We start from the raw sequence: 23,729 nt of genomic DNA on the forward strand, positions 1-23,729 counted from the left end.
TCAGTAGTACTGTATAGATTCTATATTCTCCTTGGTCAGGCACTCGGGAACGTAGCCTGAAATAGAACGACGCCAACACCGAATTGACGTGCGATCTCTCTCTGTTTACGCGAGCAGGCCTGCGTAGCGACCGTATTCTACGATTTTGAACGGGCGGATAGGCACAGAGTCTTATAGCCGGACCTACAAAATTGTATCAGTTGCTTCTCTTGTGTCTTGTGAAACTGTTTTAAAATAATTGTTTTTTGACTTTGGCCGTTATTAGTAGGTTAAGTATTGAATAAAACTAGGTAGGACAATTTAAATTTGTTTATGAAAACTGAATAATGTGTTATTAGATTATATAGATAATTAAAAATTTAAAGCGAGGTTAATTGTTAACTTATCAATTTATTCGAATAGTAAAATATCGAATAAAATAAAAAAATTTATTCGAATAGTGTTAGTTTTATTGGTGGAAAAACTTTAGTCATCGAATATGAATATTTTAAACGATGTAATATGCAGTTTGATCGAGATGCCTTTTTCAAGGCGCCAAAATCAAGAAAGATTAGTAATTATTTCAATGGGCCGGCCTTTACAAAATTTAACAATTTTATCCACAGATAAGACAAAAGACAATCAACCATTTTCGAGATCGTTTAAAAAAAAGTTATGAAAATCATAAATGGCTAAGCGGAAGTTATTTTAAAAATTCACTTTTCTGTTGGCCTTGTCTGTTGCTCTCAAATTTGAAGCAAAATGTTTGGGTGAGTCAGGGATATTCAGATTTGAAAAATTTATCAGCTAGTGTAAAAAAACATGAATCTTCGAAAGAACATTTAAACAATTGCTTAGATTTAAAACGGTTAGAAAAAAATAAACAAACTACTGACAGTGCTTTCGCTGGACATATTTCTCTATCTAATAAGATATATAAGATATATAATGAAAAAGATTGAAGAAGTTGAAGAAATTGATGTTACAATTCTTTTAGCAAAACAAGAACTTACATTTCGCTGTCGTGATGAGAGCCATAATTCTTCAAACATGGGTAATTTTAAAGAAATTTTTAATTTAGTAGTTAAACGCGATCAGGAAATCCAGGATCATGTTAAAAAATAGAACGGGTTCACGGGCTTGTCAAAAACAATACAAAATGATTTAATAGATTGTCTTGCCGATTACGTAAAAAATGAAATTTCAACAGAAATTAATGAAAGTCAATTTTTTTCTATACTAGCTGACGATACTACTGATATAACCGAAAAATCACAGTGTACTTTAACAATCCGTTTTGTTAACAAAGTTGGTCAGGAAACAGAAAGATTTTTAGGGTTTTTTGATGTTAGCGATAATAGATCTGCAGACGCTCTATATAGTTTAATTTCAAACGTGCTTGAACCATATGATTACAAAAATAAATTAATTGCTCAATTTTACGATGGTGCAAGTGTAATGGCTGGCTCTTTAAACGGATTACAATCAAAAATTAAAGTAGATGCTCCAAAAGCAATTTTTACACATTGTTGCGCTCATAGATTACATTTAGTATTGCAAGACGGCTCAAAATGTATTACAAACTGTAGGATATTTTTTGTCGCCTACCCGAAGTATATGTGTAGCCTAACCGCATACTGAGGTCACGAGCCGCCACTGCTTTAAATTAAAGGATATTTAAAATCAAACACCGCTATAATATATGTATTTATAAATTTATTAAAAAACTACTATATGCAGTTAAATTAAATTTAAGGGAAAAACAAATTTCACACTTTCTTGTATGTACAGTATGCGGCAAAATAAACAGTACTGAAATAAATATTTATATATCTAGTATACATGATATACAGTAACAGCCACCGTACTAGACACATGGGTAGGTACCAATTGCTGTGCTTATGGGCTAATCCGGTTCGTTCTCAGATGTGACTTTCATCCCTGTCATGTTACTGTCAAGAAACTATTAGGCTATTGATTATGTTCAAAATAAGAGAGCTAAAAGGAACTACAACGTTAACGGGATTTTATTGTCTCATATGGTCAACGGACCTCTATACTTGAAAAACCGCGGAGTGCTACCATTTAAATGGGTGCGTTTTTGAGAAAGGGGTGAATTAGTCCCTAGGCACAGGGTGAATTAACGTGAGTTTCATTTACTTTTGGTACAAACACTTCTACAGGAAAATTGTTCCAGGATAAATTTACTATCGGAATATCATATCTTAAAGTCAAAAGTATTTTTTTTACAAAAATACATTCAAAAGAAAAGCAAGAAAAAACACGAAAGAAAGCAATTTTGTTTTTTGCCCCATATTTTTTTTCCACGTGGATATAGGTATAGGCATTGCTTCAGCGAAAAATAATTTCCATCCTTCCTCTTTAAAATGACGTTTGGGAGAAGTCTCTAAGATTTATATTTTCCGAAATAGGATTTTTCAAAATTTGACGCTCACAGAATTTTTGAGCCATTTTCCCCATTATTTCGCAAACATTGTTCTGTAACTTTTTTATACGCATTTCTAGGTATATGCAATGGCACATTTATTAAAAAGAGAAGTTAATTACCTTTAAAATGATATACCACATAAGGTCGTACGACTATTTTTAAACAAGTTATGCTTTTTCAAGGTTTTATACTTTTAATGATTTTTGATATTTTTTATGATTATTTTTTACATTTCTCATTATGACTTTTTTCTTGTACATTTAGGTATATACATTCTGGAATAAAAAAAGCTTATTTTCTTTACTTTAAAATGGTGTATTGCAATCACCTCTAGGACTATTTTTAAACAAGATATCCGTAGGATATCCAAGGGTATCCGTAATTTGAGAAAAATTTTAAAAATTTTTATTTTTTTTTCAATTAGAAGAATATAATTGCATATTGTAACATCATTTTTAATTCCGAATAACTTTTCTTAATAACCCTTTTCGATATTGTTAAATATAAAGGTACTTTACTCTTGAGCGAAATTCATATTTTTTAACATACCTCGTACACTATTGATAAAATTGTATACCTGATGATTACATCTTAGGTTTTAGACTATGCAGAGCATTTTATAAAGAATAATTTTTTTCATAAAGTTAATAATAAAAAGTTTTCCATATGGTTCCAACTTAGTGGGACCTATTATTGCATGTGTATATGTCACACTTTGAAAAAGCATATCTTATTTAAAAATATTTCTAGAATTTTTTGCAATACACCATTTTAAAGTAAAGAAAATAAGCTTTCCTTTTTATTACACAATGTATATACCTAAATATACAATAAAAAAGTTATGAGAAATTTAAAAATAATCGTAAAATATATCAAAAATCATTAAAAGTATAAAATTTTGAAAAACCATATCTTAATTAAAAATAGTCATACAGCCTTCTACGATAGACCATTTTAAAGGTAATTGATTTTTCTTCCTACTAAATGTGACATTGCATATACCTAAAGCTGCGTAAAAAAAGGTACAGAACAATGTTTGCGAAGTAACAAGGAAAATGGCCCATAATTGTTGTGAGTGGCGAAATTTGAAAAATCACATTTTGTAAACTATAAATGATACAGACTTACATCAAACGTCATTTTAAAGAGGAAGGATGGAAGTTTTTTTTCTGTGAAGCAATGCCTATACCTATATACCCGTGGAAAAAAGTTATAGGGCAAGAAACAAAAATGCTACCTTTCGTGTTTTTTTCTTGCTTTTCTTTTGAATATATTTTTGTATACAAAAACATTTTTGACTTTAATATGTGATATTTCGATAGTAAATTTAACCTGGAAAATTTTTCATGTAGACGTTTTTGTACCAAACGTGCATAGAACTCACCCTAATTCGCCCTGTGCCTAGGGACTAATCCACCCCTTTCTCAAAAACGCACCCCTTTAAATGGTAGCACTCCGCGGTTTTTTCATCTTTAGAGATCCATTTACTATATGAAATAATAAAACCCCGTTAACGTTGTAGTTCCTTTCTAAAATACATAATCAATAGTATTCAAAATAATTGTTTTTACATACAAAAAATACATTAGCTAATAGTATTTATTACTCTCTTTTAAAATAACTTTATTCAAACACCAAGAATATTACAGTACTTTAAAACTTATGCCCTCTAGTCAGTGGCGGATCTACGGGGAGGGAAAATGAGGAAATAAGTTCAAACATAAAAATACATTAGCTGACATGAAACCGAAACCACAGAAAGACAAATTCAACCCAATAAACACGCTAGTTAGGTAAATTAAGGAAACTTAATGCCTATAAGTGATTATTTATGTCTTTTGGTTGGCTTTTCATTGGAAGTTCCATCCTAAGGCAAATTTCCCCTTCCAAGGTAAATTTCTAGATCTGCCATTGCCTCTGGCACGAAAAAATCTTTAATTCTAGTCCGCAATTCCGAAATGGCAGACGGTGGATCTGTCTGACTCCTTCAGCATTCCCCATATGTACGCATCTGGTGGCGTTAGTTCTGGTGAGTGGTAAGTCCCAAAATGACCGCGCAGTATTCGAAGAGAGTTCCTGGCAGTGTGAGCAGTTGTCATGTCCTTCTGAAACCATTGTTGATTTTAAACTTGGACCGTTGCGTTGTCGTGACCTTTTCCGTATGACCGAAAATAGAACTTCACCATAAATTTTTTTTCTGTAAAACTGAGAACCATTCTGAAGCACCTAACATTATCACGGCATTCGCATACGTTATAACGACGTTCGGAAATCACTCAGTACCTACGTTTCGGCACCTGACACATACAAATTTAAGGCATACGAATTTCAGTACTACAAACCAAATTTAGCAAAGGACCATGAAAACGATAGAATGACAACTTACTTTAGGCACATTAAAAAAAAGACAGAGTAATGTCTACACAAACAGATGATGAAGAAGAAACCAAAGGACCAGGCAACACTCCTTATGGAAAAGTGGTCCCGGTCAAATTTGATGAAAGTTTGGTCAATGATACTTCTTGATGTGTAGATTAAAAAAGTCCATGGCACCTGGGTCTGAATAACTACTATTCTCGAGTTACAGCCTTCTGAAGTTATTGGATTCGAGTGTTTGGTTTACGTTAAGTGCACTAAGTTACGGTCAAGTGAACGAAAATATTTATTATATGAATTCGTGGTCAAAAATAGTTGGATCGTATTTTAGTCTTCAGAAAACCTCCGAAAAGTCTTCAGAAAACTAAAGCAAGTGCGGTATAAAAGGTGCTGCTAGATCGATATAAGCATTATCATGTTTTCGTGAATGCTTCTCAGTTATGGAATACCAGCAAAACTGCAGTTAGGCTTTATCTTTAGAAAACTACTAAACAGTGGCGGATCTAGGGGGGATAGGGGTAATTCAACCGGTAACATGTTCCAGAATTAATGAAATAACTTTATTTAACGAAAATGAACGAGATGGAGCCATCAAAACACATTTATAACCAAAGAGCGGATAGTGTGACGAAAAGACGTAAGCCCAGAGCACGGGCGCCCATATAAAAAATTTTAGGGGGGTGGCAAACGTGAAGATGTTGCACATTATATTTTGTATACTTTGAATAACCATATATAATTCAAAGCACCCGAAAGCCAGGGGGGTCACGGCCCCCCTGGCCGTGACCGAAAAAAAAAACCAAACAAAACTAATCCCATAGAAATACGTAGAGGCAAGAATAAGACAAGGATATGTAATATTCCCAAAACTCTTCACCTTAGCTCTGGAAGACGTCTTTAAAGAACTGGAATGGAAAGACATGGGTATCAACATCAACGGGAAGAATCTCAATCACCTCAGATATTGCGATGATGTTGTCCTTATTACATACAACCAACCAAGAAGAACTAGCCACAATGCTGACTCAACTAGCACACGCATCAGAGAAGATAGGATTAAAAATGAACATGAGTAAAACAAAAATCATTACAAATACAAATGACAGAATAAATAGTAATATAAATAATGTCAATATTGAGATTGTTGACGAATATACAGAGAGAGTCTGTAAAGTGGAATAAATTCAATATCTCAAATACTAATTGTTTTTTTGGAAAATGCTCAGACCCGTCGATTAGTATTTCAAATTGTCCTTTTTGACATTCAATAAAAATGTATACAGGGTGTCCCAATTTAGAGATATGACGTCATCGTCGATTTTCTTAAATGGCAACACTGTCATTTTGATAGCTAATTTGATAGGGTTTGTAAAGTTATACATAACTGCAAAATATCAAATTTTTATTCTCTACCATTTACAAGATAATAGAAAATAACAAAGTTATATCTGTAATTTGGAATATATTCAATAATTAAAATACTAACTGTTTTTTTGAAAAATGCTCAGACCCGTCGATTAGTATATCAAATTGTCATTTTTGACATATAATAATAATGTATACAGGATGTCCCAATTTAGAGATATGACGTCATCGTTGATTTTCTTAAATGGCAACACTATCATTTTGATAGCTATTTTGATAGCGTGTGTAAAGTTATACACATCTGAAAAATTTCAAAATTTTATTCCCTACCATTTACAAGATAATAAAAAATAACAAAGTTATGAAGAACAAGAAGTAATCAAATAATAATTGAATTTATTTATTTCAATTAAGCAAATGCTCATAACGTTGCCCATTGACAATTTGACAATAATTGAGGGCAACATTATGAGTTTTTGCTTAATTGAAATAATTAAATTCAATTATTTTTTGATTACTTTTTTTTCATAACTTTGTTATTTTTTATTATCATCTAAATGGTAGAGAATACAAATTTGAAATTTTGCAGTTGTGTATAACTTTACACACCCTATCAAAATAGCTATCAAAATGACAGTGTTGCCATTTAAGAAAATCAACGATGACGTCATATCTCTAAATTGGGACACCCTGTATACATTATTATTATATGTCAAAAAGGACAATTTGATATACTAATCGACGGGTCTGAGCATTTTTCAAAAAAACAGTTAGTATTTTAATTATTGAATATATTCCAAATTACAGATATAACTTTGTTATTTTCTATTATCTTGTAAATGGTAGAGAATAAAAATTTGATATTTTGCAGTTATGTATAACTTTAAAAACCCTATCAAATTAGCTATCAAAATGACAGTGTTGCCATTTAAGAAAATCGACGATGACGTCATATCTCTAAATTGGGACACCCTGTATACATTATTATTGAATGTCAAAAAGGACAATTTGAAATACTAATCGACGGGTCTGAGCATTTTCCAAAAAAACAATTAGTATTTGAGATATTGAATTTATTCCACTTTACAGACTCTCTCTGTATATAGGTACCTGGGTCAAATAATCAAAGCTAATAAAGAGAACCAAACAATTGAAGTACAGAGAAGAATCCGATTGGCGTGGGCAGCGTCTGGAAAGTTAAGATGGATACTAAAAAACACAAAGATACAACAGTACCTAAAAACCCGTGTCTTTGACCAGTGCATCCTACCTGTTCTGACGTATGGCTCAGAAACATGGACATTAACAAAGGCCAACATAAACAAAATAGAAATAACTCAGAGAAAAATGGAAAGATCCATGTTGGGATTAAAACTACAAGACAGAAAATCAAACAAATGGATAAGTAGTCCTGTCGCCAGGGGGGGTACAACGGCCTCGTTAATTCAGATGGACTTACTCAAGTTTTTTTTATGTATTTTGACCCGTAGAACACGAATTTTTTGGGTAACAGTTGATCCGGATGTCGATAAGATTGTTATAGACCAAGAACTTGAGGAATCAAATAACAGCGATTTTTGGCAAAACAAAACAATATTTTGTATTTTTTGGGCCATTTTAAGTAAAAAATATTTCTACAAGTTTTTTCGTAGGATGCACAGTTTTCGAGATAAGCGCGGTTGAACTTTAAAAAAATCGAAAAATTGCAATTTTTGAACCCGAATAACTTTTGATTAAAAAATAAAATAGCAAGTCTGCTTACCGCATTTGAAAGTTTAAGTCAAATTATATCGGTTTTGATTATTTGCATTGGTAAAAATTTATTTTTTTATTGTTTAACAAAGCTATAAACACGTAGGGTTTCCCGTGCTTTTACATGCGTTTTAACGCATGTAACGTAGAAATAGTCTTGATTGCACTAGTACCTATTCTACCTACTCGTTCGATTTTAAATGAGAAATCATAGAAACATCACTCACGCACTAGTTGTTTGTAGCTTTGTTTAACAATAACACAATAAATTTTTAGCAATGCAAATAATCAAATCCGACATAATTTGACTTGAACTTTCAAAGGCGCTAAGCAGAATTGCTATTTTATTTTTTAATCAAAAGTTATTCGGGTTTAAAAATTGCAGTTTATCGATTTTTTGAAAGTTCAACCGCGTTTATCTCGAAAACTGTGCATCCTACTAAAAAACTTGTAGAAATATTTTTTGCTTAAAATGACCCAAAAAATACAAAATATTGTTTTGTTTTGCCAAAAATCGCTGTTATTTGATTCCTCAAGTTCTTGGTCTATAACAATCTTATCGACATCCGGATCAACTGTTACCCAAAAAATTCGTGTTCTACGGGTCAAAATACATAAAAAAAACTTGGGTAAGTCCATCTGAATTAACGAGGCCGTTGTACCCCCCCTGGCGACAGGACTAAAGAGAGAAAACAAAAGTAAAAAATATAACTGAACATATAACAGGGTTAAAATGGGGATTTGCGGGCCACAATGCGAGACAGGAAGATAAAAGATGGAATGCTGAAATACAAAACTGGAGACCGTGGACAGGAAAAAGAGGAAGACCTCAGATGCGACGGAAGGACGATATTGTTAAAGCTGCAGGAACTAACTGGAAAAGCGCAGCCAGGGACAGACGGACATGGAAAGATTTGGGGAAGGCCTATGTCCAAAGTTGGATAGAAATGGTCTAAAGAAGAAAGAAGAGACGTAGAAGAGAATGGAGTAGAAGCTCCAACCATAAAGGAAGTTTTCGAAGCTATTTAGACCCAGAAAAACAATAAAGCCTCGGCAGTTGACGAAATACAAGCAAAACTGTATAAGACAAGTGGCGACCACCTAGCAAGTCATATCCACTCGCTCATCAAAGACATATGGCAGGAAGAGAAAATACCCGACGACTGGAAGAAAAGTTAGTATGCCCTCTAGAAAAGGAGACGAACTGCAGTGCAAAAACTAGCGTGGAATTTCTCTACTATGTACAGCATATAAAGTCCTCACATATATTATAAACCAGCGGCTCCAACCACTAGCAGAAAATATTGGAGAGTATCCGACGGGGAAGATCGACATTGGATCAAATATTTACAGTCAAGCAGATCTTGAGCAAATCATGGCAACATGACATTGATGTTCACAACGTGTTTGTAGACTTCAAACAGGCATACGACACAGTCAAAAGGAACAAACTATATATTGGCTGAATTGGCAATACCACACAAGCTAAATAGACTCATTAAAGCCACAATGGATGAAACTTAAGCATGTGTACGAATACAAAACCACCGGACAGACTTTTTCAAAATTTCGCAGGGACTAAAGCAGGGAAATGGGCTGGCCCCAACATTGTTCCTGGCACTGGAGTATGCGGTTAGTTAATGCAAACTGGACGAGGAAACCTACTAACCAACCGAACGGTTCAACTGGCCGCTTATGCCCATGATATTAATATGATGAGTAGAACATCAACAGGAGTACAGGAAACATACGCAGGGTTAAAAACGCAAACACAAAGGCTAGGTCTGGAAATTAACACAGAGAAAACAAAAATAATGACAGAGACGAGAAGAAATATAGTCCCACAAAACATTATACATGAATATGACATTGAAACGGTTGGAAAGTTTATATACCTGGGAGTAGAAATATATGCCGACGGATCAGAAGATGGAGAAATACGGAAGAAAATAACACATGCAAACAGAGCTATTTTGGCCTCTCCCACATATTTCGGTCTAAAAGTGTCCACCGAAATACAAAGATGAGAATCTATAAAACCTTAATTCGACCAATAGCATGCTAAGGCAGTGAAGTCTATGGCTCCTGAAAGACACATCCAAAAACAAACTCTACACATTCGAAAGGAAAGTACTGAGAATACTAGGACCTATGAGGGAAAACGGAATCTTCAGAAGTCGATACAACAACGAGCTTTATCAACTTTATAAGAAAACACCCCTGTTAGCCTTCATTAGAATACAAAGATTGCAATGGGCCGGACATGTGATAAGAATGGGAGAGGATAGGCTACCAAAAAAAAAACTGAATGGAGAGAAAGAGACCGGTTGGAAAGGCAATAAAAAGCCAAAAGCCCTTTTAGGAGCCCGTGTATGGATAAGAGCAGCCACAGACAAGCAAGGGTGGAGGCTTGGTTATGGTATATCTGGGCAAAGCCCACTCGTGAGCCCTTCAGACACTTAGACCTCCTACGGCGGGTCTATTGTATCACCCATATCTTACGGACCAGGTCCATAAAGGGTGGAGGCAAAAAATAAAGGAGGCCAGGCTCAATTTGGGCTGTAGTTCCGCAGAAGAAGAATTTCAGTACTGTTTATTTTACCGCACACCGTACTTTCAAATGTCATTTCAATGTAATATTATCAGAAAACTGCTTAAAAGAAATTTCATATTTGTAGAGTTTTTTTTTCAGTGTGCATCATCAAATGAGTTTCCAAATATATTTTCTGGAAAAACTGTGTCGAACAAATTTCACACTTAGGAGGGCTTTTCTACAGTGTGTGATCTCAAATGTCTTTTTAAAGTACCTGCTTTACTAAATTGTTTAAAACAAATTTCACACTTGTGAGATTTTTCTCCAGTGTGCACTCTCAAATGTTTTTTCAAATTACCTGCTTCACTAAACTGCTTAAAACAGATTTCACACTTGTGAGGTTTTTCACCAGTGTGCACTCTTAAATGTGTTTTTAAAAAAAATGCTTGACTAAACTGCTTAAAACAGATTTCACACTTGTGAGGTTTCTCTCCAGTGTGCACACTCAAATGTCTTTTCAAAAAAACTGCTTGACTAAACTGCTGAAAACAAATTTCACACTTGTGAGGTTTTTCTCCAGTGTGCACTCTCAAATGTTTTTTTAAAGTACCTGCTTCACTAAATTGTTTAAAACAAATTTCACACTTGTAAGGCTTTTCTCCAGTGTGCACTCTCAAATGTTTTTTCATATCACCTGCTTGAACAAATCGCTTAAAACAAATTTCACACTTGTGAGGTTTTTCACCAGTGTGTAATCTCAAATGTATTTTTAAAGTACCCGCTTGACTAAACTGCTTAAAACAAATTTCACACTGATAAGCTGTTTCTCCAGTGTGCAATCTCAAATGTTTTTTTAAAGTACCTGCTTCTCTAAATTGTTTAAAACAAATTTCACACTTGTGAGGTTTTTCTCCAGTGTGCACTCTCAAATGTACTTTCAAATTACTAGCTGTAAGAAACTGCTTTAAACAAATTTCACACTGATAAGGTGTTTCTCCAGTGTGCAATCTCAAATGTGTTTTCAAATAACCTCCTGTAGTAAATTGTTTACAACAAATTTCGCACTTGTAAGGTCCTTGACCGGTTGTAACTTTCATATTCTCATTTAATGATTTTCCTGCAGCATGTGGACTCATATAACTTCCTTCGTAAGATGAAGGTCCAATTGGTGTCTCCGTAATTTCCATTTTGTTTTCCTTTCGGAGATATCCTAAAATACAAACTAACTATAATATAAATAGGCCAGAAAATGAATCTGAAAAAAAATGGCAAAACCTCGCAATATTTTCATTCAGCATCTAATTGTACAAAAATTTGGGATTAGGCTCATTTCACCCTCTAGTTCATTTTCTATATTGAGCCGTTGCACGCTTTTGGTGTTTTAAGGGTGAAAACTATCCCTAATTGTAAAAAATTATAAAATAACATTTTAAACTTTAATATGGTCAAAATTTGATTTTTATTAGTTAAATAATGATTGATTTATGCTTTAGATATAAAAAATTTATTTATCCTAAAAGAATGATTTCAGCTTGCATCGATTTCCATAAAAATTAGGGATTAGGATCATCTTACCCTGTACTTCATATTCTATATCATGCTCAAAGGCGTTGATTATTTTTAAGAGTGTAAACTATCCGTTATTGCCAAAAATGATATAAAAATATTGTTAGTCTTAATATGGGTAAAATTTTGTTTTGATTGGTTAAATAATGATTGTTTTATGCTTTAGGGTATAATATCATAATAGTTCAACCCTTAAAAACCATCCTTAAAAACATTGCAATTATTCAATAATTTAATAGATCTATACACCCACACACGCAGACACATGAGCAGATCTGTTTTTCTGTCTTTCGATTTGAATAGAGAAAGTGAAACTATTACTACCTAAAAACTGGTTCTGTGGTATATACATTAAAAATGCTCTACTACACTCCCAAGAGGGCTATTCGAATTTTTCGAGAAAAAAATTCTTTTTATAATCATAACTCCGTCATTTTTGGGTTGTTCTGAAGCTATTTCCTTGTGGCATTTTTATGATTACCTATTTAGATGGGAAATAAGCCACAATTAAATTGAAAAAAATAATTTTATTAACGTTTCGACGCCCAAATCGGGTGTGGTTGTCAAAACAACAAACGTAGTATTTTGTATTTTGAGAACCACACCCGATTTGGGCGTCGAAACGTTAATAAAATTATTTTTTTCAACTTAATTGTGGCTTATTTCCCATCTAAATAGTTAGTCATTTTTGTGGATAAAAAGTTTTTTTAAAATGATTTTGTAGGGTTTTTGAAGAGCTATAAGAATGTGTAAATTAAATTTCGTAAGATTCCTTAGTTTTTAAGTGGGATGAGTTTAAAGGGCTCGAAGTGTTTGCCCGTAAATAGTGGTTTTAAACAGCTACACCTCGCTAAATTTTCACTGTAAAGAAAATCTATGCACAGGAAAATTTTAGTTATTAAAAAAGCTAAAATTTCGTACTCACTTTTTTCGTATCTCCAGTATTTTCGGAGATTTTTGACGAAAAAGGTGAAAAATACGAAATTGCAAAAAATCAATTTATCTTTAAACTCTAATTTTTTTAAAAAATTAGGTCTTTTAAATAGTCAAACATAATACATATATAAAAAGAATTACAGAAGGGTGAAGATCAATTTTAATTAGGATGGTAGTTAGGGGGTTGTTTTCACTGATTTTTTCATAGAAAAAGTAGGTACCGACTTGATCATAAGTCGCTCAATTTTTATGCTAGAAATTTTTTTTCTTTTTTTTTGAAAGGTCTAATGGTATACCTACTTGAAAAAATATTGTGTAAGTTTTCCTCGAAAAATGCAAAGTTTTTCCGTTATATCCAAAATTATAAAAAAGGATTTAGTAAAAGAAAACAAACAATATTTTTTTCTTAGAATTACTTTTTCAATCAATTTCCATGGTTAACATGTAATGAAAAATTCCCACCCCCGAGATGGGGTGGCAACCACCCCCAAGGATTTTGCGTACAGCGGCATGATATAGAAAATTATCCTTGGGCTATACCCTATCTTACGTGAAAATTTCAAGTAAATCCATGCTGGACGAAAAAATTGCGAGCCAAAATGCTTCATTTTCTGCCCTAAAATATTCGAAAATAAGTGAAAATGAATGCAAAAACAAAGATATGCAATAATCAAAATAAAAAATAATTTAATTTGAGATAGAAGAAGTGTAGTGAATGATATTAAATATGTTTTAGAATTTTAGAAGCCTGCATTTCTGTCTTTTATCTACGTAAAAATGAGCTCCATTGCCTCAATTCAATCAGTATAAGCTTATTAACCCTTTCGTTCACTGTGTCTACAATATAGGACAACCTATCCTATAATTTTTTTGTATGTAGCTCCATGTGTTTTACCCTTGTAACACACTGTCCCCGATTATGGACATCCTATTCCATCCAATGAGTACTTGTGCTTCCCTCTAACAGCTTTTGAACAAAAGATTTAAATTTTTGAAAAATAGGTTTCTTTATTTCATGAGACATTTCTATATTGACATGCGACAAATGCAATGTTCATCTCTGTATAAGTAAAGAAAAAAATATTTTGTAAGATACATTACTTATCGAATAAAATACTTTAGTTTTTGTTTATTGTCAGTATTTTAAAAAATATATCTACTATTTTTACTCCATTGGCTCACAATATCCTCAAATGAAGACATCTTGTAGTGTTCAAACTGTGTATTTTGAAAATGTAAAATTAATATCAAAAATTCACAAAAAAATCATTCTCGCAATGCTGCAAATTTCCGATTTTTAGCTTGAATAAATTTAATTCGTGAATGGAAGGGTTAATGACAAGAAAATAATATTTATTTATTTAACGGGAATCCACATTACAGTATAAATATACAGTGATGAGCGCGCTAATAACAGGTAAAAATAAATATACATTCTATTTGTTTCCCATCTTTAAACGTACTGGGCTTTAAGAACGGTATATTATGCTTTGGTTGTATCTAAAGTGGAATATGCATCTATTGTATGGTCTCCACAATACCAAGCTCATTCTACTACGTTGGAGAGATTGTAAAATAAATTTTTAAGATATTGTGCATACAAATTAAACATACACATTATTAATCCTGATTATACTTATATCATAAAAACACTCAACATGAATTTATTAAAAACTCGACAAGATAACTTGATTTATTATTTGTGTTTAAATTAATAAATGGTTTAATTTGTTGTTATGAACTTCCCCAATCTATTAATTTATATGTTCCCTCCAGAAGTCTCAGACATATTGATTTGTTTTATATACCTTTTCATTGAACATACTGTGGTATGCATTCGCCCACTGAGCGAACACTAAAAATTAGAAATGAGAATAACTTGGAAATATTTGGAGTTTCCTTGGCTTCTTTTAAGAATCGGGTTAAAAGAGCTTGACAGGTACTTTTTTGTTTATTTTAATTCATTTGTGTAATAGATAATTATTAATATTTTGTTTAATGTGAAATTAAAACTTTAATTTTACTCTAATTTATAAGAAATTATAGAGATTGATTTTATACTGTATGTTAGCATATATTTTTTTTGTAATGGTGGTAATCCCTTATATAAATTAGTATTAGAGGAGTATGTCAACTAAAACTGCCACAATCACAGTGGCAGTTGCCAAACTTGTTCGATATGTCTAAAGGTGGGAAACAATAAATACATAAATTTATAGGTTTTTATCGCTAAATTTCCCACCTCCACTAGTTTCATTTCTTTTTATTTCACAACTTATTATGTTTTCCATCTTTTGAGTTATTCTGCCGGTTATTAGTGCCCTCATCACTGTATGTTATAATGGTATACAATGAAAATTTAACTGTTTAGCAACAATACTATTTATTACAGCGATATTGTTAAAGAATAAGGCTATAAAATTATTAAAAAATCACTTAAATTGGACAAAAGATTTAGGAAACTCGAGACATCAAAAATGACCCATTTTTAACACTAGAAGCACCAGAGCGGTCATTTTGACTGCTTTCTATTTTTGACCCACTGTATCACTTATTCCTAGTTATTTTAGAAGCTTGATAATTTAGGACTTTTTTTAGATCTATTTGAGGATTATAATTTGTCTTTTACATGTATTTAGTGTAATTACTTTTTGCGATATATTGATGTCTACCTAGAAGCACCGGATGCAGTCATTTTGACCGCTGTCTATTTTTGACCCTCTGTATTACTCATTCATATTTATTTTCCAAAATTGATATATTAGGACTTTCCTAGATCTATTTGAAGAATACAATTTTCCTTTTACATGTCTTGGTGTAGTTACTTTTTTAATAAGTTGATGTCTACCTCGAAAAATTCGGTCCTTATGACGGCTTATTTTACTTCTCTGAGAAGTTATTACTCATTTTCTGTAAATCGTGTATCATTATTGTTAGTTAGTTTGAGTGTGCCCTTTGCAAGTGCGTGTTCAATCTGTATTTTGTCTTTTCATTGTGATTTTTCTCCTTTCTACTGTTATCATCTCTCATCATGTCTCATCGATACTCGTATTTGACAGAGCTGGAACTGTTGGAGTGTTTACAGAATCTGTCAGACAATGAATCTGAAATATGAGAGTTATGTGATGAGGATGTATCCGATAATGAAGATGACGAGAATGTGCCTGATAAAGTTGATCAAGGACATTCATCAGGTAGCGATTCTCTACGCTAGCTTATACACCATGAAATTTTAGCATAATGATGCTGTGGTCTGGTACATGAGGTCCAAATTTTTTTCAAGATCTCTAAAAACAAATTTACATAAATAAATGAGCGCTTTGATATTAGGAGTGCCAGGTCTGAGCGATAATCAACAGATAAATTTGCACTTGTGTCGGGAATATGAAACAGCTTTTTCCCATGAAGACAAGATGCAGCTTCACCCAGTACATGGCGAATAAACCCGATAAGTTTGGAATTAAATCCTGGCTTGCCGTTGATATCCACGCCAAATATTTATCGAACAGATTTCCTTACCTGGGAATGGTGAGCAACGACTAGCCAATCAACTTCTAGGAACATCTAGTAGCCGTCTAATGGGACCATTTATAAATAAAAGAAGATATGTCATGACGGACAATTTCTTTACGTGTGTAAATTTGGCAAAATAATAACGAAAGGAGGCTACCGGCATTGTAGAAATAATAAACCTAACAAGAAAATATATTCCGCCATCAATAAAAAACGAAAAGATGGAACTGTACAGAACAAAAATGTTCAAACATGAAGACTTGACGCTATGGTTGTACCAGGGAAAAATAAACAAAAACGTTTTAGTGGTGAGTTCTCTACGCTCAAATAATATTAAAATAGGCACAGATAAAAAGAAGAAACAGGAAACCATTACCTACTACAACCACACAAATTGTAATAACCGTCATTTTGACCGCTCTGGTGCTTCTAGGTATGCAAAAATGCTGATGCTTCTAGTGTTAAGGTGTCCAGTTAATTTTGGCCCAGAGTGTAGTATACCCAAGTCTTTAGCTATCTCATTTATTTTAAGATTTTGCCCATTTATAAAATAATAGAATACACCCCAGTGTAGTACATAATGTTAAAACCTGCTCAAAGCTTTCTGCATTAACACATTAACTGATATTTTGTCGAAAAGCTGAGCCCAAGCAAGAATAGAAAATTGACAAGGTCAAAGTTGGATCTGTTGCTCATGTTAACAAAAAATCATTTACCTGTACAGTAAAACCTCGATAGAATGGACCTCTATTTAACGGACTTCAGATATAATGGATAAAAAATCGGATGAAAAAAAAACATGAAAATTCGAATTCTAGAAGGAAAAACAACAAGGACAGGATCTCGGCACTGCTTCGTGCTAATGCCGATGGATCGCATAGATTGACTGCTATAATTGTTGGTAAATATCGTAAACCTATTGTTGTCAAAGATATATTTTTTTTTATTACACCAATTTTTAAATCAGGTGATAGGGAAAATATTAAAAACTACAGGGGTATATGCATACAATCAACATTACCTAAATTTTTGGATAAATTAGTGACTCGTCACTTAAATTTAGCATGTAAAAATGTAATTATACCACAACAGCATGGTTTTCAATCAAGTAAATCTACTGTTACAAATTTACTTTGTTATCACAGTTTTATATTAGAGGCTATTGAAAAGGGATTACAAGTTGATTGTATTTACACAGACTTCTCTAAAGCCTTCGATAGAGTCAATCATGACCTACTTATATATAAGTTGAAGAATCTTGGTTTAGGGAATAGCATTGTGACCTGGCAGTTTGGCAGTTATATATCTAATGAAATTCAGGTTCATTCAGGAGTAGGTACCACAAGGCTCACATTGTGGACCATTGTTATTTAACCTCTTTATCAATAAATCTATCGTCTGTAATTGAGAATATTAACTTTCTACTCTTTGCTGATGACTTAAAATTATTTCACATTGTAGAGAACTTATTGGATAGTAAAATTCTACAAAATGACTTGGATAAAGTGTATGAATGGTCTATTTCCAATAATTTATTATTAAATATCGACAAATGTCATATTATTAGTTTCTCAAAAACTAACACTACAGATCTGTATGAATATAATATTGGTATAAATTTGTTGTCTAGAGTTGATGAGATGAGAGATCTAGGAGTAATTTTTGATAAACAATTAAATTTTAAATCTCACCTGCGTGTTCTATCATCTAATGCTACCAGATCTCTAGGTTTTGTAAAAAGGAATACAAAAGTTTTTTCTGTATCCGTTCTTTGAGTTTTATATTGTTCAATAGTTCGATCATCCCTAGAGTATGCTTCCATTATTTGATCTCCTTATTATGAGGTTGACAAAGTCTTAATTGAGAATATTCAAGTACGTTTTGCTCTATACGCTAGATTTAAATTGCAGATTCTCAATAATTTTAACAACCATGATGTCCTTCAGCATTTGAATTTGTCACTTCTTGTAAATAGACGAATAAAACTAGAAATGCTTTTTATCTATAAACTAATTAACGGCTTTGTTAACTGTCCTGAATTACCATCAAAAATCTGAATTAATACAACCAGTTAAAACTTACGAAATCCTTCTTTATTCTATATTGAGTATCACCGTACTAATTATGGTAGAAATGATCCGATGACTAGAGCTCCGAGTAGTCGCGCTCACTTTTGTAACGTTGATAGTCGCATGTGAGATTCTATCTCAAAATACGAATTTAAAACAAATTTTTATTTTGTACAATTTTTATCTACTTTTTATATTAAAAATATATATTTCTAACAATTTTAATAAAAAAACCTGTGTTAACGGCCACCTGTCAACATCGGCCACCTGTCTTACGGCCAGTTTAAAAATTTCTCAAACCAATTATATATGTAGACTACAAAAACTGGCAATACGGTCCACCTTTCTATACCGGCCAATAGTTCTTTCATTTTTAGTGGCTGTTACTGACAAATTTTACTGTACATATTACGAAAAAGGATCAAATGTGAGATTCTATCTAACGGCGCGACTACTCGCGGGTTAAAGCTAATTGGCTCTCCCCGAAAGCCATAAATTCCACAAAAAGAAGAAGAAGAAGAAAAAAAATTCCTACGCATTACTACACCCTTCCTCGAGGCACTTACGAAATTTTTCCAGAATTGCAAAATTTTTCATCAATTTATCGCGAAAAAGGATAAAAATTGAGATTCTATCTCACCGCGCGACTACTCGCGGGTTAACACATATACTGTTGATCCATTTTTTAGTTTAATTTATTCTTTTAGGCAATTGTTAAATTGTGTTGATCATGTTTAGTTTGTTTATGGTGTTACATCATATTTTTAACACGTTTTATATTGTTTTTTATCGTATATGTTAGAATTTAACTATGTCAACTATTTTATAATTGATTGTATTACTTTTTTGAACAATGGTGAAACCGTTAATAAATAAATAAATAATCATCAAAAGGCATCATCTGCCCGTTTCATATTATAGTCTAATAGGGCATGGTTCACCAGACATATTTTCAAAAATTATTACAGATATTTTGCAGTGAGAAAGTTTCAAGAGAAGAAACTGGTAATACTGCCTAAAGAGGTGAAACGTTTATTGATTTTAGACAAAGCTGCTGCTAATCCCCCTGAAAGTATTCTAAATTCAGAAGATGGCAACTTTAATTGTATGTTTTGCCAAAAAATACATTGCTTATTCAACCCATGAATCAGTGAATAATTTTGTCAACTAAATGAGTATGTTACAGAAAATTTTTAGATGAAATAGAAAAGTAAAAAAGTAGCAAACAAAACTTTATTCCTTTTTTAACTTACAAATTTGTATTTACACTATCTAAATACAGTACCTACATAATTTCAATTTTTTTTTTATTTTTATACAACAGACTTTTGGCTTTAACAGACATCCGATCCCCCCAATTAGTCCGTTATATCAAGGTTTTACTGTACTTTCTGTTATATCGTCGTTGACACAAGAAAACCGCATAACTCCAATCTTTACTTAAAATGAGATTTTACTGCCATCCATTAGCCAATCGCCTATTCTAGCCATCCGACAAATAATACATTATTTAAATGTAGAGTTCTAATTTTAAAATGTATACTAGAAAAGCAGTTATACATTCTTCTAATGTTACATGTTACTGTTTTTAGGCTCTCCTGAAAAATTAAGGAAAATGGAGTTAAGAGTTTTTCTTGTGTTGACGACGATGAGTTTATATACTTGCCTCTGCACAATAAATTGTTTTTTACTTTATAATCATGGTTAAGCACCATGGATTGTTTACCATCTATGCTATTTTCCAATTGATAATAGAGACCATGAGAGCCAGAGTGGCCTGACTGATTTTAACATTACTTTACATAATCAAAGAAAATGATCAGAAGTTAACAATGTCTGATTGTTTTAGTAGTTTTCAACATATAATTACTAAAATTACCCATGGCCTCAATTAGTATTTGATGCCATCTTTCAACAAGTCTGTTGACAAATTAAAAAAAGTAGCATACGTTGGAGGGAGGTAGGGGAATTAAAATGAGCTCACTGTCCTGTAACCAGAGACATGTTAACAACAGACCAGGCTAGTCATATGCCACTCAATGCATTGAGGTGTAGCCAACAATAGATTGAGTGGTCTAGCCCTCTTTGTCTGTCACATGTGCGGGATCGCTTAGTTAAAAGAGATAGATAGACCACTGATCGACTGTTTCCACGTTACGCTTTTTTGGTGAGTATGCCTTGTCTACTCTTAATATGTCAATGTCTGTAACACATTCCGCAAGTAGTGCCACATTCAGAGAACGAATTTGCAACAGTTGTGGAACCGCTCCATCACTTTTTTGTCTCCTGACTGCGATAATTGTCTCTTATATGCCCTTAAATTGTTTTTAAAGCCAAAATAATTATATTAGCTAATACTACTGCTAAATATGGGATACACTTACACAGAGAAAATACAATATATCGGTCCATTTATAGAAGAACGGCATAACTCAAAAAATTATATTTTATAGATAACCTATAAAAATTGTTGATAATGTAACCTATTTTTATGTGCAAGATCATCACATTTACATAACATTACCGACAGAAAAAGTTTTAACAAAATAATCAAAAAATGCTATATTTTTTTAAAGAAGAAATACAAAAGTAGTTTTCATTCAAAAGTTTGTCAATCCACGAGAAAGTCTCTACTACCAGTTAACTATTGTACTTTGTGTCATCAAACCATAAAAAAAGCATTTAATTTGTTTGCAAAGTTAAATTAATATAATTAAATACAAAAAACCAATAACTTTTAAAGCAGGATATTGACAAAATGTTGATTTTTGAGTTATGACGTTCTTCTATAAATGGGGCGATATTATTACTAACCTTTCTCAGTGTTTTGGTTTTCTTCAAATGGATCAAGTTTATTATCATGTTGTTCTATTTTAGGACTTACAGGATGTTCCTTTAAGTCTAAATAGTCATATGTGTAGTGTGTACTTTTGCCAGTTGATTCTTTCTTAATTTCACATTTAAAGCCATCCAAAAGAAAAAGAGCATCATCCAAATTATTATATTCTATTTCTACTTTACAGGGTGCCAGGGCTTCCTCGCTATTTTCTTGTTTTACTTCCATTTTTGATTAGACTTTATTTTATGTATTTCAATAATAATTTTACACCCAAAAAGTAAAAATTCTCTACGAAAACTCACACTTAGTTTACATTACAGATTATAGATAACAAGAACTGTGTAGCAGTAGAGAGTTTATAACAAATTAATTTAATTTAAATTATTTTATTTTATAGGTTAGTCGTACTTTACTTCACGTGTCGCATAGAAAAAAGTTTTGTGCAGGGTTGCCAGACCGATTTATACAATTCCCCCAACCTGAACTACAAATTCCCCCAAAAATGACATTTTTTAAAAAAAATCCCCCAAAATTCATCTGCCATTTCTTCTTCTTTTTTATGAGCTGTCATCTGTCATCTCTTCTTCTTTTTGGGCTGTCATCTGTCATTTTTCTTCTTTTTTGGCTGTCAAGTGTCATTTTACCAGTGTAAATTTTAGTAGATTTTATACAATATATTGTAAATCTGCCATTTACATATCACAAAATGATTTTGTGTCATCTTCTGATACAGGACCAATCCATCATACATAGAATAATTAATTATTAATGACCCACACCATTAAAATTCTATTAAACAGATTACCTTTCTTTAAGTTCCGCATCCGATTCCCAAGCAACTCGGTATTTTCGGGTATACTCCTTTTCTTTAGGCATATTTTTAGATTAATACGTCTACAAACACTAATTTAAATTAATTATGCGTATTATCCAACACACCAGAAATATAACCTTCTTCAAAGTTAATTCTAGAAAAGTAAATAAAGTTAAACTTGGAGATACAATTTTCTGTGTTTCACATAGGCACCATTATGAATATTTAAATACACCATCAAGCGCCCAAAAACCAAATTTTGTTGTGTCGCTATTGAAGAAAACTGTAATGCTTTACAAAATAAGTTAAGTAGTTTGTACTAGATGGCAGAATCGACTGTAAATGAATTTATATTCAAAGATTTTTGTGAATCACAGTTTATAACTTGAAATTCAAAATCGGCCAAGCAGTGGAATGTGTTCTTAAAATTATACCCCAAAAAACCCCAATGCGAAAAAATTTTCCTCCAAAAAATCCCCCATTCAGTGCATACCCCCAAAAAATCCCCCAAATAAGAAAAAATACCCCAAATTTGGGGGAAAATCCCCCAATCTGGCAACCCTGGTTTTGTGACGTGTCGTGTCGTCCGTCGGTGTCACATCGTCCTGTCGCATGCCTAGTAGGCCAGGTCCTGGATTCCGTGCACTGTAGATATCTACATGTCGCTTTCTATCGATGTCAATTTTCGTAAAAATATTTGAATTTTAGCTTTAATTGAATTATTTTCTAGTTTTGCTAGGTTATACTCTAATTGATGCTGAAGTGAGACTTAGTAAAACAAGAAAATATTTGAATTAAAACTAAAAATTAAAATATATTGACACTGCGCATATCGCTTTCTATTAATGTCAATATATTTGAATTTTTAGTTTTAATTCAAATATTTTCTTGTTTTACTAAGTCTCACTTCAGCATCAATTAGAGTATAACCTAGCAAAACTAGAAAATAATTCAATTAAAGCTAAAATTCAAATATTTTTACGAAAATTGACACCAATAGAAAGCGACATGTAGATATCTACAGTGCACGGAATCCAGCTGTATTTTAATAGTCCAGTCGGCTTCGACGAAATAAGAAGCCCAAAACCTTGCATGGCGATCTGCATAATTACGCAACGATGGAATGCAGTCCATCGCGATTTTAAAGGGTCTCTTTCCCACATCACTGGTCTAGCCATAGATAAATAATATAGTATAGACGAATAGATAGGCAACTCACTTTAAAAATTTGGTTCCTTGCGCCACTTGCGACCGTAGTGATTACTAACCACCATTTGGCGGGAAATTCTAATGGACAAGCATTTAATTTCATTCGTTCAGCGCTTCTTGCGGGCCCTTTCGTTAAGCTACTAAAAGATAACTTGGTATTGCTATTGCCTCCCCTAGCCTCTGTAACTGCCTGTACACGTCGGATCATGCTGTCTATGAGGTTGCGAATATCATCTTGCTGGATGTTTTGCCATTCCTCTTCTAGAGCCAAGCGAAGTTCGTTAATGGAGGCTGCTGCGACTTCGCGACCTCTAATATTTCTACCAAGC

General features: G+C 32.7%; 1 protein-coding gene across 1 annotated transcript; it reads right to left on the reverse strand.

The window, feature by feature from the left end:
• Positions 1–8,520: 8,520 nt before the first annotated feature.
• Positions 8,521–21,810, reverse strand: LOC126885855 (zinc finger protein 726-like). Its single transcript, XM_050652625.1, has 2 exons — positions 21,353–21,810; positions 8,521–11,664 (listed from the first exon to the last, which is right to left on the reverse strand). Exons 1-2 carry the CDS (start codon positions 21,600–21,602, stop codon positions 10,679–10,681), a joined length of 1,236 nt encoding a protein of 411 aa, XP_050508582.1. The 5' UTR covers positions 21,603–21,810; the 3' UTR covers positions 8,521–10,678.
• Between the last annotated feature and the right edge of the window lie 1,919 nt (positions 21,811–23,729).

Source organism: Diabrotica virgifera, chromosome 6 (genome assembly GCF_917563875.1).
Source record: "Diabrotica virgifera virgifera chromosome 6, PGI_DIABVI_V3a".
NCBI lineage: Eukaryota > Metazoa > Arthropoda > Insecta > Coleoptera > Chrysomelidae > Diabrotica > Diabrotica virgifera.